This window comes from Cheilinus undulatus, linkage group 1, assembly GCF_018320785.1.
Source record: "Cheilinus undulatus linkage group 1, ASM1832078v1, whole genome shotgun sequence".
Classification (NCBI taxonomy): Eukaryota; Metazoa; Chordata; class Actinopteri; order Labriformes; family Labridae; genus Cheilinus; species Cheilinus undulatus.
In genome coordinates, this window is record NC_054865.1 from 48,658,077 (window position 1) to 48,674,948 (window position 16,872).

The following is a 16,872-nucleotide window of genomic DNA, read 5'->3' on the forward strand; positions in this document are numbered from 1 at the left end:
AAAACAGGCAGAGGTGCTCTGTTTGCTGCCAGGCTGCCCGGCTGGTGGAGGAGATGCACTGCAGTATAGGCACTGTGCATTTCCATAAAAGGGACTAATGAAATCCTAATGAGAATGGGATGGAGCAGCTTATACACATTAACTAAATTAGCATATAAAACACATTGCCCTGAGTGAGTAGCCACACTCTTACACACATAAACACACACCAACTTGTGCACCATTACAGAAAAAAACTCTTTTACAACTGTATTACTTATGTCAAGGATTTTAGCTTTTATATGCCACTTCCCTTAATGTTACATAAATGTTGTACAGGTGAAATTTTCTTAATAGAAGTGGAGAAATGTTTGATAACTGCAAATCTCTAACTTTACTAAGTTTTATAAATCAGACTGGGGGGAAAAGGGATCTTTTGTATTAAAATGCACAGATTTTAATGTAACACAACCCTCAGGAGACTCAGAGGCTGTCAGTAGTGGGTACCAGGAGGCGTTTAGCTACAAAATCTGCATCAGCAGTTTACACTCTCCTCCGCCCTCCACTACCTCCTCTCTCTTTCTGCATTCTACATACGTCTTCCTCAATTACTGCAGATCATCATCACTTCCAGTCCCAGGAGGGCCGAGGCAAAATAAAGGAGATGGTGTGCATGCGTCTGGATGGATGTTTGTGGCAGTAACTTCCACGCTCCACTGGATACTCAAGGCAGCACCTTTATATCAGCAAGCCTACTCTATGGACTGATAATACAGAAATTAGCATAAACATATCACACATGTTGGTGTAATGGAGTTTGGTGTGTTAATGCTCCATGTGTAGTGTAGGTTCTGGTATCAGCCTTATTTCCATTTAAAGGAATGCAAATGAGAGATGGAGGGGTAAGATAGTGTAACTGCAGAGTAATATGCTGTACAGCTACAAGGTTATTAGAGGGGCTTGCTCTTATGAAATCAATGATGAGGCTACACTGTGTTTTTTGGAGGATATTATCATATATAAAAGCATAATATGTTAATTATTAATTATGCAAGTAATTTTACTATGTGTGTTGGTGTGCATTTGACGGATGGATCTCTTTGGTGTTGTATTCTTCCAAAAAAAAAAAAATTTTAGCACATATTTGACATTGATTTAAACACTTTCAGTTCCTATAGTTTAATTAATGCCTTGAATCTATGTCTACTTAAGTCTAGTCTTTTGATTCCACATGCACAACTTCAAAATGATGAGGATTTTTTTTAGATTTATTTTGGTCCCTTTTTGTGGCTTTATTTGGTAAAGGAGGACAGTGAGCAGACAAAAAAGGACGGGGGGGGGGGGGGCATGCGGTAAAAGGCTGTGCACGTCGGGCGCCCCAAGCCACCCGCGCCCCAAATGATGAGGATTTTTAACATACTATCCCCGAAACTTAAACTTACTGTTTGAATTTCAGAAAAGACACCCTTACATGGTCCTTTTTGCTCTGGCTTATTTAAAGTGAAGGTCAGCAGCATAACCATAAGACTATGTTTGCCTCTGGGTGCCTTTGCAGCATAAAAAAGTAACAGCTTTGAATCCACACATACAGCGCACCATAAAACTCCTAATATACTTGTTTTTGTGGAGGTACGTGCTCAAGCATTTGTAGGCTGTTATTAAATTCATCACAATAAAGAATGATATTTTTCTCTACAAAACCATGTCGTTTGAGCGGTGCAGGGTTATAGCTTTGAGTTTATGAGGACAGATACATCCAGCTGTCAGGTTCATGTTCTGCATGTAGCATTTATTCAACTCAGTGAGCAGTTTCTCTTTTCCCCTCTGATGTCTGACCAGATGAAAGAAATGCTACACTGGCTTTTAGATACAGTGAATGTATGGTACTGTACAGAATTGCATTGTGGGTCTTTATATACCTCCCTGCTTGTAGTAAATGGCTGTCTATATGGCCGTATGTCTATGCTTCAGTAAGTGTGAGGAAAGGAAATGGACCTGAGTGTTTGTGTAGTCAGTGTGTTTCTGAAATAGTAAACAGAAACTCATCTCTGCCTTGACATCAGTTTTCCTTTATATTATGTTTGACAGAATAAAAAACCGTCAACCTCCAGCAGAGGACAACATGATTTGTTGCATAAAATTATAAAATATGTGTTAAAATAAGTCAAGGGATGATGGAAACCCAAAGGATTTAAAAGGTGACATATCATGAAAAAAAACTTTTTTTTGTTTTTTTGCAAATACTGGGGTATCTGTGACTTAAGAAAACCCAGTCCTTTGTGATCTGCCTTTACCTTAATGTCAATATTCTGTCAAAACTGAACTTATGCTGCATCATCAATTTATCTGGATCAAACCACAAAAACAGGTCAGATATCAACGGTTGGGATAATTCCAGCAGACTTTGTGTCACAGTCAGTTGGATGAAAAACTACTTCCTGAAGGTCTTTGGAAGGTAAGCACAGCCAATAAATCCTCATTAAACACGGACACACCTGTGGCACAGTCGCTGTGTGTTTGTGTGTGGACACAGGCCTCTTTTAGCCTGTTTGTGTTTGTTTGTGTGACTGACAGTCAGTCAGAATGAAGGACAGGATGACTGATGACTAGCACGCTCTTTCTAGGCAGTTGAGTCTCCAGCACTGATAATGAGGCTAAAGAGGAAGAGCTGCTGTTAACGTGACTTCACAGCCCCACCACACACAATGATTCATACTCTGTGTGTTTGTTATGGAGCTATGATGCCATAATTTGACATTTGATTCAATCAAACAATAGGACATTTTATGGGTTGAAATGTTTGTGTTGTGAGGTGGTGGATGTAAATGACAACTTTTAGGGGCCAGGAAATATTGCTTTCTAACCTTGTAAAGCAGATGGATTTGCCAGACTCTTTTGTCATCAGGTAAATCCATACTGAAAAGCTCCAGGCCACACCATTTGTGCTTAACAGCAAGCTATTCAGACCAGCATCACTTGAGGAGAATGTGGCGGTAGCTATGGGTGGGGTTTAGTTGGACTCAAATGGCTGCCTCCAGAGTGGTGATTATCTCTGATGTAGCATTAGCATAGCATTAGTGTTACTAACCCTAACCCTAGAACTAGACCATGTATCTGTATGTAAATGTTATGGTTTTATTCCTATTTTGGTTCCATTTTCCTCCTTTTTCCCTCCAAGTTTTTTACGACCCCCTGGCGCACCCTTGGGGGTCAGAGTCCCCACTTTGAAAAACATCGATTTAAATATGTGCTGAATTGTTACACCGGTGACTTGGAGCTTTATAGTGCTTATTCTGCCAATTACACTGTTTAATATACATTCAGAAATGTGCAGGAGTGCATGTACAAAATGACTCACTGACATCCAATAACCCCATTGATCCCTGGTGACTCTCTTCAGAAGTTCATGTAAAGGTGTTTTCTTTGAGTAAATAAAGAATAAAAACTATACTAAAAACTATTCATGATGGGAAAGATGTCTTCGCTCTTCTGCTGGCCTGCATCAGCATGAGTTTGCAATAGTTACGGGGGGGGTAAAGGAATAATTGTGTGAGTGGTTGTATACTGCTGCTCTTCTCCCAGGCTGCTTCAGCATGGGTTTGTGATCATTATTAGGGATGTTCTTTGCCGTCAATTCCCCATTTGGCTAAACTCCATGTTAAGTTCAGTTTAACCAACTAGTCTAAAGAGATTAAAATACTTAGAAAACAGTCAAATTCATCACAGGGTCACTGTTTTAGTAGGCGTGCTGTGAGCCTGATACTGTGTTGCGCATGGCTAACATTAGCAGCTAGCACAGTCGGCCTTCGTTCCTCTCTGTAGACTAAAATTGTGCTTTGATATGAGGCCTCTTCTCGCTTCTGTTGAGTATAAATACGTGAGTTCAACCCTCGAAAGCCTACATACTACTTTATTTCCAATTATTACTTAAAAAAACATGTTGTAATGCACTGTTCCTACCACATGCTACCTGCTAAGCTTGTCATATTTTCATCTGGTGAAGTGCCAGGTCAGACATGAATGCCGCAGTCATCAACTGAAGCTACAGTAGCTTCTAGTGGCAGGAGGTTCATTACAGTTTAAAAGAACATTATAGACTGGGGTTTCAAGGCTTGGTTTATTAAAAAAATAAAGAAAATTAGTTTAACCAACTCGTAAATTTGACGCCAGCTTATTTGATAAACAAATTAACCATATCTGATATATCAAAACATAAAATATGATCATATACCTGTAGCTACTGATCTCACTCACTGATGATTGTGTTGGTATCCATAGCAAACAGAATGTAATTAGGGCAAGTATTACATAAACAAAAGTTAGTTGAACCAACACTCTTCTGTCAGATTTCTCTCATGCCCACATTTGTATGTCCATTAAACACCGTCAAGCTCAGGGCCCATCACCTGTGATGGATCTCAGAGTGACAATCTTTATTTAGCCTTTGGGAAACTGAGCTCCCCTCCTCCTCCGTCAGCCCCCCTGGCCTCTTATCCGCTCTGTTTGTTTTTCCGTGTGCTGAGAGAGAACCGATCAATGTTGTGAGTTATGAAATGACAGTGGTGCTGCTGAAGGCAGTCTCTCAAACTCTGCCATGGCAGACAGACTCTCATTTGCCCCCTTCTCCTCTACCATCACCACCGCCACAGATCCACCACATCCATCACTCATCTCTGTCCATAAGCCCTGTAACCAGTGTCTGTCGGCCCAGTTCAACAACTCTGACAGCTGGACTTCACTGATATAATCCCTTTTTTCGCCTTCATTACAGCCTTAATTGACAGCTGAGTCACTTATGATTTCAGCTTAAAACTTACAAGGTTATTTCTTTGGAACAACTAATTCTATGCTTTTGGATTGTTCAGGCATTCATCTCTACCATCAGTTGTTAATGACATCTTTGATTCTGAAAATTATGTTATTTTGCAGACATATTTGAAAAAGATTCTCAATTATACAACATTAATATAAAGAAAAAGAAATAGGTAATCATATAGGTAATCTTGATTTCTATTCATAAAAGGGTAGGGAAAATGTTTATCAAACAGCTGAAAGTTACCCTGTCTACTGCCTGCTCCAGAGTGAGGGCTGGACTTCAGACATCACCGCCTGCCTGCGTAAAAAAGACTCAGGAATTTAAAAGTTTCACTCTTTATGTCATTATCCTGATAGGTAAACCTTGTGTGGAGGGTTGAAGAGGCTTGTTAGTAATTATCAACTGTAATTATTAAAACAACAGGATAAGATCTCTACCCTGACTGCAGTGTCACCTCTCTTTCATGTTTGACTTCCAGTGAATCATAGGGATGCAGTCTCTTAAGATTGTAAAAAAGTTTTCAAACTTTGTGAAGATTGTCCACAGAAATATTTCTGGAACCCTGATGATCTTGAAACTCATGAATCAGTACCATGTGGGGCCTCTAAAGCTATTTTAGGGTTATTTCAAGGAAAAAAAAACGTTAATTTTCTGTTTCAATTTCTGCAACTAACTCACCACTCCATCAGGAAGCAGCAGGGGAGGCAAGAGGGAGTGCAGAGCTGCAAAGATATAACTGATCTAAGATAGTCCTATCAAACATCCCTACATGGGTTTAAACCAGTCATGAAAAATCAATTCTGTAACAGAAATTTTTCTCAGTGTCGGTTTTAATATCGGTCTCCCATTCATTCCTATAATTAAGTCAAGCAATGTGATAGATGGTTAAACTTCCAGACAAGTTTCAGTAAGTGTCATAAAGATAGAGACCCAACTGCAAGAGTTGGCTTATTCACACCAAAGTTGATTAATGATTTCAATAAATTATTTTTCCTTCTTAAAAAATGAGAAAGAAGTGACTCAAAACACTCCTTGCTTTTATTTTACCAGCAAAACTTTAAGCAAACTCAATTTTCCCTTTTGGGATTAAAAATAAAGATACACATTTTGGAATTCAAATATAAGCTTTAAACTTATATTTAAAAGTACAATTGCACTTGAATTTTTAAAAAATCATCCCAATCCAATAAAATGACTCAATTCAGACCTATTTTTATTCCCATCCATCCAACAGAGGAAACACGAGCTCCCTGTATAGACCAGGGCTGCAACTAACCATTATTTTACTGACTGATTAATAAATCAACCAATTATTATTTCAAATAATCAATCAAATATGTTATTTCTTAAATTTCCAAATGTGTAGCCATGATGACACCCACAGGCAAAGTAGTCACCAGTTAACCTAACTGTTGGGCTATGGGATGAAGCCAGAGTACCTGGAGGTCGGCAGGTGTGTGGTCTCCAGTGCTCTGACAGTCTGGCTGAGTCGTCTAGTGTGTGCGTTCAGAGGATTAAAGATGAAAAATCGTTTGAAACTGTCCTCATGTCTGTGGTCTCCCACGTTTTTTAAAAATTGTTTAAGATTTAAAAATCGTCTAGTGTGGGGCCAGCCTTCAACTTCATCCAATACTTTCCAAAATTCATGAAGTTTGTGACCAGGGCTGCTATGGCTTTGTAGAATTGATCCCTTTAAATGAGCTAAGCCTTTTCACAATGCACCTTAAACTGAATAGAAACTACTTTCCAGGCCAGGGAACCATATTTTAATCACTAGTTCTCATTTTACACTTTCCATTAGGAAATATTGCTTTTTTTGTCAGAGTAAGCCCAAGGAGAGCCACCGTGCATGGATTTGTAGGCCTATTAATGATACATATTTCAGATTAATTACACTGTTCAGTGACAACAGAATCACCAGACTGTTACTGTTCTCTCTGCCCTGGCAAACTGGAGTGTAACAGGGTGAAAGGCAGTCAGATTTCACTCCTGTTACCCTTTTTCAGTTATTTCCTTTGAGCCTTCTCCTTTTTCTTTCATCAATCCTAAACTCTTCAGATCAAGAAAGAGGAAAATTATCTGATTTTTTTGCAGATCAGAAAACCAGCCAAAGTAAGCTCTAGAGATAAGGACCGGCTGTTTGGAATATAAAAACTTCAATAGCCATGTTGGCTGTGAAAATGGAGTGAGCATGCCAGACTGATAGACAAACTTATATAGTTAACTGGTGTTTTAGTTGTGGATGTCAGGATTATAGCGTTAATCATCATGACGTTAAGGCCCAAAATTAACACAACATTTTTTGTCCATAGCAAGTTCTTTTTTCCATGGTTATCTAATGATGTAGCTTTTGATCTTCTAAAAAGCCCTTATTTTGCTTCAAAATTAAAGCTGTTTTCAAAACAGTGTTTTTTGTGGGTAAGGCTAAAGATAGTGCAAACTACAAAATAAAAGCATAACAAAGACGTTTCTTTAAAAAATCTTTGAGCTTATTTATTTTTCTGGCTTACTTACACAGAGAAATCAACTTAACTTAACTTCTGTTAATGTTGTCACATTGACCAGGGATCATTGGGATCATTGGGATTATTGGATGTCAGTAAGTCATTTTGTACATGCACTCCTGCAATTTTTTTAATGTATACCACTGCTAAACAGTACAGTGTATTTGGCAGAATACGCACTTTGAAGCTGTGTCCTAGCTCCAAGTCACTGGTGTAACAGTTCAGCACACATTTAAATCAGTGTTTGTCAAGGTGGGGTACTGACCCCCAAGGGTGTGCCAGGGGGTCACAAAAAACTCGGAGGGAAAAAGGAGGAAAATGGGGTTTATATTATCCATGCCAATCTTTTAATTATAAGAAACCCACATTTGAAGACATTAAATGTAATTAATGTTGAAAGAAAGCCAGAAATGATAGAAATTCAATTATTTACAAAATATACAGTGGAAAAAAATGATTTAATATGAGGCTGTTAATTGTAATTAAAATCATGGAAGTATATAAAAAAGTTTTTTGCTCATTTTTCTCTCTATATTCCATTGTACCGTAAGACTTATTTAAGAAATTTTGCAAAAGGGGTGCCAGCACAAAATCAAAATGGTAAGAATTGCTGCATTAGCTCTTTTAATCTGGACTCAAAAATGATGTTCTGGGATGCAGATGGCCTAGTGTTTGGGTTTCACTCCACGTACACAGGTCGGCCAGGTTTTAGTCCAGCCTATGCCTCCTTTCTCACGTCTCCACTCTATCATACACATTTCCAACCCAATCCACTGTAGTCCTCTCTACATAAAAGCATGAAAAGCCAAACAATTTATCTAAAAAAACAGGAATAATGTTCTGAAAAAAAAAAAAAAAATTAAAACCATGACTAAAAAGGGGACTTTTGCCTTTTAAGTCAAATATATTAATTGTATTAGTCACATACATTAACTCTATAATTTCAGTGAAATATTGATTTTTTTTTTTTTCACTAATTGTTTGACAGCTGTATTTTTTTTATATTTCCCAGGATATGGTTTCAATATGTTTTCTTAAGTCACAGCTCATCAGATTACTCTTTAGTTGATTACATAATTATTTTTCTATGGTGTTAAATGAATAGGGAATGAAAAAAAATGTTTGGGTAACTGTAGCCAAATTTGTGCTGAACAAGACCCTGTCCAGGTCAGTGGGACAACTTTTAAAATAAAATTGTCATTGAAGAGGAACAGTAAGAAAATGTTGCATATCATTGACATTGTTGTTGACTTTAGGTATGTAGCTTCATCCACAAAGTGAAGGACAGACTACTGTTGATGTGGCGTGCTCTTTACAGCACATAACAGTTCATTTATGAGTTTCCATGTGGACAAATATGTTTTGAGAATCCAGAGTGTGTGGACGGTATCATTTTTTGAAAACAGAGAAGGAAACCCTCAGTTTTCATGTTGATGAGACCTAAGTTAAGTGGTTTGGGAAATTCATGAAGGCACTAAAAGGTAGGACCTAAAATCCACCCTGAAAACAAGAGCAGAATAAGACATCTGGAGGAAAAGCTTAAAGTAAAAAATTACTCTCTAAAGTGATGACTTTCCAGAGTGTCTGTGAGATAAGAGGACACTACCTGGCTATAAGAAAAAGCCATTAAAGTTTAATACAGTCTACAGTCATTTACACTGGGCAGAAAGTCTCATCCTGTGACAACTGTCATTTTTCCATTTTATACCGCCACTTTGGAAGGAAGATTTTTGAGGATCTGGCCACTGTGAGAAATGTCTGCCATTGCTGCTGTGATGAGAAGTGACTGGAGAATTCTTAGATTTATTAGCGCGCTGTGAGCCGGTGTCATCAGAGATTACGCCCCCTATCCTTCACCGTTCCACTGACACGTCAACCATCGAATTTCAATTTCCCTGCTGAGAGGATAGGAAGGCTCTGGCTGGCGACCCCTGTTCGTGACCCTGGGGTTTCACGATGGATGGGGGAGGTGGAGGGGGGACAGATACGGGATGCTCATGAATTAGGGATGACTTCAGCGGTGCGTTCAACTTTGGCCATCCTGCCTGTATCGCCACTGAGAATCTCCCTGATAAATGGGCATCAAGGGGTAGGAAGACTGCTCTTCCTGGTTAGATATTCAGAGAAGCTCATGGTCGAGTTTAGCCCTGCTTAAACCATGTTTAAAACATACACCTTGAGATCTGAGTGCTCATTGGCTGGTACAAGACCAATCTTAGATCACAGTGGGCATTTACATTTAAGGTATATGCATATATGCATATATGCATTTGAATGATTCTGAATTTGGATGAAGATAGGACTCTCCTGTAAGGACAAGTCCTGACCTGAGATTAGGCCAGCTGAGTAGAGACATTTGTAAATGTGTTTTCAGATTAGCGCTAACCAGACATACCAAATAATAGTACAGGGAAAAATTTAGCCTGAGCGTATAGAGAGATGACCTACAATATTTATGTTGACACATTGTCTGATCCAATCCATAAAATAGTTAAACATGCACAAAACATACTTCTTAAAGAAAGTACAACCTAACAGTGCTCCCTCACTGGATCCACATACTGGGTCTAAATCGTAATATTTTTAAAGGACTCTTACAGTTCACACTAGTTGTTCTGTCTCTGGTTAATCAGTATTCCTGGCTACCATTACATGGTGAAGATAAGAGAACACTCCAAGCAACTCAGACAAAAGGTTATTGAGAAGTATGTAAGTCAGGGGATGACACAAAAAAGTAAGAGAGGCCACAAAACACCTATGACTGAAGGAGTTAGAAGCTTCAGCCGCTGAAATGAGAGAGAGACTCTGCATACAATAACTGTTGCCTGGGTTCTTCACCAGTCAAAGCTGGTGAGTAGTAAAGAGAAAGCCAAAAGGCATGTGGGAGACTCCATGGTCAAGCAGAAGAAAGTTCTTTGGCCTGATGTTACCAAAATGGCGCTTTTTTGGCTATCAGAAAAGACGCTATGTCTGGCAAACACCAAATACTGCATATCACCACAAATGCACCATTCCCACTGTGAAGCAGAGAGGTGGCAGCATCACATTGTGGGGATGCTTCTCGGCGGCCGTGGAAGACTTCTAAAGTTAGAGGGTGAAGTAATGCAGCAAAATATAGAAAAATCCTGAAGGACAGACTTATCTAGTCTGCGAGACGAGATTTAATCTCCAGTAAGTTAATGACCCGAAGCATACAGTGAAAGCTACACAGAAATGGTTTAAAGACAACAAGGTGAATGTTCTGGAGTGGCCGAGTCAAAGCCCAGACCTCAATTCAATTTCAATTCAATTTCAATTTGCTTTATTGGCATGAACAGATCAGTTACTGGCAAAGCAGTGTAAAAAATAAAAATGTATTAAATATTTACACATAATATAAATTTGCATATTAAATAAATAATTCCACAAATAATCAATGTATAATGAAAAATGTGATTAATTAGATAAAACAATAAGACTAAAAAATAACGGAAATAAAAAGAAAAATAATTTAAAAAAGAGAGAGACAAAAAAGAATACATTTTAAAAATCAGCACGTTTGTTGGGAAAAGACTGATTGGTTGTCCTCAATCCAACAGAATTTGAGGCTGGACTTGAAAAGGGCTGTTAATGCCTGATCCCTGTGCAACCTGACAGAGCTTGAGCAGTTTTGCAAAGAAGAAGGGAGTAATTGCAGAGTTCAGATGTGAAAGCCTGACTGAGACCTATTCACACCTTTCAGATGAAGGGGTTGAATATTTATGCAGTTACTTATTTTACATTCATTTTGTTTTTAATTGACATTACTCGGTCAAAAAGTAAACTTATATTGACCATGATAAATTTATAAAATCAATAAAAACATCCAAGGGGATGAATACTTTTTTATAGGTACAGTACATGTATCAAAGACTGAATATATTTAAAAACTACAGCAGGCTTCTATTGTCTGAGATTTTGTCGGAAGTGAGTTTGTTTGTTTTATTTGTTCATCTTCTCTTGTCAGCTTGATCTTGCTCCTTTATTCCAACAATCAGACCATCATCATCTTCAGCATGTAAATATGTGAACAAACATGTACTGACCATCCATTCAGAGATGATGATGTCCACTTCCTCCACAGGGAGGTTGATGTCCTCTATGCGGCCTTTAATCAGAGTTATCTTGTCCTCCAGTTGGTTGGCTCTGTTGGAAATATACAAGAGTCAGACGACTTAAAACATGGCTCATATATGTTTCTATCATCTAGATCCAGCAAAGAGTGGTTAAAGATATTATGTAGTTTTGTTAAGACTCTGTCAACAAAGGTGGATACCACCAACTCTGCAAACTTCAACCAGTTGCTGACATTGGCATATAAAGAAAGTTGGTGATATCAGCACTCACTGAAGTCTTGATTCAGGTCCCCCAGTGATAAAAGTCCTTAAGGATTCATATTGTTTAGCTACCAAATGCTCTGTCTGCTTTTTTGATGCTGAGCATCTAGCATACACAGATTTTGGAGAACTAAGTCATCTGAAAACAGCTGAATATTGCAAGCACAAAAAAGGTGGACAAAAAACTGTGATAGTCAGGGGTATGTCCAGGACCAGGGTCCCTGAGGGAGAGACACTGCACTACTGAAGGCTGATTAAGCACCCCAGGAGCCATCCAATTATCCTGAGCTATGACTGGCTATCGGCCAGTCAGAAGTGAAATAATTCTGTCCCTTTTTCCTCTGTTTGCGATAATAAATAAATGTAAACATGTACAGCAATAGTTGCTACACATTCATGTCACTCTCCCACTTTTACTACACCAGATCCAAAAAGTCAGTGGCCTGTTGCACCAGTTGCACATCATATCTTCTTTGTGTTAAGGTGTAAAGTATAATCAAACATCAGGGGGAGAAACTCAACCACAAAGTGGAAAAGCACGTAAAATCATAGAGTAGGGTCACAGACTGCTAAGTTGCATGGTGCATTAAAGTCGCCAATGCTCTGCTGATTCCATAGCAGAAGAATTCTGAACGTCCACCGGCATTAATGTAAACACAAAGACTGTGCAGTTGGCGCTTCATGAATGGGTTTCCACGGCTGACCAGCTTCGTGCAAGCCTCACATTATCAAGTCCAACACCAGGTGTCAGATGGAGTGGTGTTGAGTGTGACACTGGGCTATAGAGTAGTAGAAATGTGTTCTGTGGATTGATGAATCGCGTTAGTCTGTTTGTCAGTCAGATGGGTGAGTCTGGGTTTGGCAGATGCTGGGAGAACGTTACCTGCCTGACTCCACTGTGCTAACTGTGAAGTTTGATGGAGAAGGGATAATGGTATGGGGCTGTTTTTCAGGGTTTTGGCTCGACCTCTTATCTCCAGTGAAGGCCAATCTTAATGATTCAGCATACCAAGACATGTTGGATAATGCTATGCTTCCAACTTTGTGGCAACAGTTTGGGGAAAGTCCTTTTCTATTCCAACATGACTGTGCCCCAGTGCACAAAGCAAGGACTATAAAAACATGGTTTGATGGGTTCAAGGTAAAAGAACTTGACTGGCCCACACATTTCCCTGACCTCAACCCCACTGAGCACCTTAGGGATGAACTGGAATGGAGACTGCCTTCTCATCCAACATCAGTGCCTGACCTCATGGATAGGCACAAATTCACACAGAAACACTCAAAATCTTGTGGAAAGCCTTCAAAGAAGAGTGGAGGATGTTATAGCTGCAAAAGAAGGCCCAACTCCATAAAAACCTCCTGAGACCAGAGCTTTTGTTTTGAATGCATTTTTAGATTCTTCCACTTATTCCGGATAATTAAGACGTGATAAGTTCAGCTCAGCCTTGTCTTTGAAAAGGAATCACTTTGACAAAAACTGATGTGCAAGATCAACACAAATTCCCTAAAATTTCAAAGAAACTACCAAAAACATCTATGAAAAGCTCTCAAACATATTTTTGAATTTTCCCATAAAAAGTACATGAAAATTGTGTCAAATATTTTAGTGAAACATTTTTAAAAAGCCCACATTTTAATCAAATTTTCTTCAAAAGTTCCATGTAAATTCCTGAAAAAAATCTCTCAAAATCAACACAAATTTCCCAAATGTACTAATATATATTCCCCAAAGTTCCGAGAAAAATTCCCCAAAACTTTTTTATTAATTCCCTGAAAATTCCACAAAATTCTACAAATTTCAGAGGATATCCCCACTCCCACTTTCCAATCAAATTCCCAAAATCAAAAAAGAAAAACCAAAAACCAAAATTTCCATGAGAATACACACAAATTTTGAATCAAATTCTCCCCAGAAAGGAAAATCAAATAAAATTCCAAAATTAGAAGTACATTTCCTAAATTGACACAAAAAATCCAAACTGCCCAAAATTTCCCAAATTGCCATGAAAATCTCAAAAATCTCACTGCAAAAACTTCCAATGAGACTCTCAAAAATAAACAAAAGTTTCCATGCAAATATTTGAAAAATTTCCTTGATATATTTCCAAAAATACCCATGAAAACTTCTGAAAATTTCAGAGCAAATCCTCCCTGCATTTCAAGTGAATTACTTTAACTTCAACTGTCATTCCAGACAATTATCTCAAAAGTTCCAAAAGCAGAATTTTCCCTATGTTGTAGGAAAGCCAGAATGTAATGTCCTCATATGAGCATTCAGGGTCTTAAGGGGTTAAAGAACATGTATTTGAATACAATGACATTACAGTAACTGTTGGTGTAATAGCAGGCTGAATACTCTTGTCAGTCTAACCAGATGGCAAAATCAAAACAAGAAGCTAAAAAGAAACACTAAAGAACATGCTTTAAATAAATGAGGCTAGCTGTAGATTCAGGCTTAGACCTTATGGATTCTTCAACAAAAAACAGTGACTGGTCCATGTTTATGCATTACTGACTACGCTTCAGTGTCACAGAAGCTAGAAATATGAGTGAAGAATATCAGTCACTTTACTACAGACAACCTTTTATGACATAGGTTGACATAGGTTCAGATGTGCTGTATGTCAAAACTGAAAAATACAATTTTCATACACTTTCTGTCATTTTTCAAACCTATCTAGATATGTTACCACGCTCTTTTCCATGTACAGTATGTTTCCAGACTTTTCCGTGCTGTCATGAGTGCTGAAATGGGTTAACTGCAGCTGTGGGCCTGCAGAGGTGTCAGGCTCAGGCTCAGGTAGGGACTGTACCATCAGTGCTGCTGTTTAAATGATCCTTCCTTTCAGACCGGCCAGTCCGGGTATCAATCTCTGTGAATATTCCATTATCATGACAGCTAATGTTACCGAGGACAGAACAATTACTCACAGCGGCCCAGAGTGCATTTCTGTGGCAGCGATCCTTATCTTGAACTGTCTCTCCCCTCTCTGCCGTTGCTGCTATCACCTCCTCCCAGAATCCAACAACACCCCCCGCTGCCCCCCACCACCCACCTCCTCCACCTTTCACAAGAGGGAAACACTGTAATCTCATTATTGGGGTAATTTAGAGGACAATGTCAGGACTCTAGGGAGAGAGTCAGTATCTGTGCGCCTCTGAGGCGTGAGTGTGCGTTTATGTTTGTGTATGTGTGTCTATGAGTGTAAGAGATGAAGGGAGGAGAGAGGCGGCACATTTTATCACAAAAAGCACTGTTTTTAAACAACTGCTTTATTTAATTACGCAATTATTTTTGCCATACTAATAACATTAGTAAGGACTGCACAGTGATGCAGTGGTTACTGCTGTCAACTCACAGAAATAGGGTTTGAATCCCGGTCAGACAGGACCTTTCTGTGTGGAGTTTGCATGTTCTCTGTGAGCATGCATGAGATCCCTCAAGATACTCCGACTTCTTCCAACAGACCAAAAGCATGCTTGTTAGGCTCATTGGTAACTCCAAATTGCTGGTAGGGATGTGTGTTAGTGTGACTGTAGTCTGCCTGGCAACCAGTCGAGAATGTGCCCAGCCTTTCCAAATACCTGCAGGAATCAGCTCCAGCCCCCTACCCCAAACATGGGACAAGTGGTAGAGATAAAGTATGGATGATGATGATGATGATAATACTAACAAGAGGACGAAGAAGACATTTATGTTCCTGTTAAAGATTGTAAAAATACCAGTGTTGATTGAATTTTGATTATGAAGCATAGATTTGATGCTGAATGAATGGCAGGTTTATTTCTCTGTTTTTTTTTATGAGGGAGGTTGTTAAACTTTGTTGAAATGTCACAGGGTAACTAACAATATTAAATACATTTTGTACACAGAGCAGGTGCTCTGTCTCCATGACATCACAAGTCTCAGGTGAAGGGCTGCAGCTGAAAGGACAAGAAACTACCAGACAATCCACACCCATGAACTCAGAATGCACGGGATGTAAATTCTGCCTAGTCAACTCCCATTCAAAACAGGAACCAAAGATGACAAGTAATGCCAGCCTTACATCAGAGGACTTTGCTAAAACTCTTAAAAGTCTCTGAAAAGACTGACATCTGAGACCCTCTCACATCTAAAGACAATTTGTTGGCAAGCCATAAAGTTTTTAGTCTCAGACTAAGATTTGGCAAAGACTGTGGGACACTAACTACAAGACTAGAATATGATTCCTTTTGAGATCATTTCCCTCTGGTGGAAATTCACAACAACAGAGAAAATTTAACAGATCTGTTTGGATAAGTCAACACCAGGTTGAGGGAGGATGTTTCAACATTAAGTGGCTGGTTGTTGTCAGTTAGCTGTGTGATAAATACAGACACAAGATTTTGCTCTGATATGCATTGTCAGCTGTGAGGCCTCTAGTCCAAATCATGGTCAAATCAATCTGTAGTTTACCACAGATGGACTCCAATCAAGGTTCAGAAACACTCCAGCAATGATCAAGATAAATGGGAGGAACCTGAGCTAAATTTCAAGTGTTTTTGAGAGTCTAAATACTTATGTCAATGTCATATTTCAGTCTTTTATTTTTAGTAAATCTGCAAAATTTTCTAAAATTCTTTTTTTACTTTGTCATGATGGGGTACTGAGTGTAGATTCATGAGAATAAAAATGTTTTTTTTTTTTCTCTGACTGCATCATCAGGCTGCTACTTAACAAAATTAAATAAAGTGAAAGAGGGTCTGAACATTTTCTGAATGCACTAAATTCTTAAGAGATTTCGAATAAATGTGTGCTCATTACACAGCACTGTGTTCATGATGGTAGCTAAAGCAGTACAGAAGCTATTTTTAAAACCAGTACATGTACAGATATGTATTCTCATATTACCGCCCATTCCTAGTGCGTAGTCCTCAGAAATTTAATCAACCAAAAGGAAAATCTAACTGTATTTGGCACTTGTTTATATCAGACCCTGAACTGAGCGTTCCCAGGCAGTGATGACTTTTCTTATCTCAGCACAGTGAATCACAGGTATAGACAAACAGGGCCAATCCAAAGAAATGTATAATGCATGGAAGGTAGTTCAGTTAAAAACAGAAAAAAGCAATTCACACAGGCATTGGATCATGCACTCTGTTCCGAATGGTTCAATATTATATTATATAGGGAAATCTGTCTTCTCAAATTGAGACCCAACCAAATTAAAATGGATTTCTAGATAAGCCTGAG

The 16,872-nt window shown here is 38.7% G+C and overlaps 1 protein-coding gene across 2 annotated transcripts in view; it reads right to left on the reverse strand.

Annotated features, from left to right (window-relative positions):
- prmt3 (protein arginine methyltransferase 3) overlaps window positions 1–16,872 on the reverse strand; it is an 83,298-nt gene that overhangs the window by 53,381 nt on the left and 13,045 nt on the right. For both annotated transcript variants that reach the window (XM_041788524.1, XM_041788515.1), the window contains exon 10: window positions 11,364–11,463. In XM_041788524.1, coding sequence (XP_041644458.1) covers window positions 11,364–11,463 — 100 coding nt within the window. The remainder of the gene's footprint in view (window positions 1–11,363; window positions 11,464–16,872) is intronic.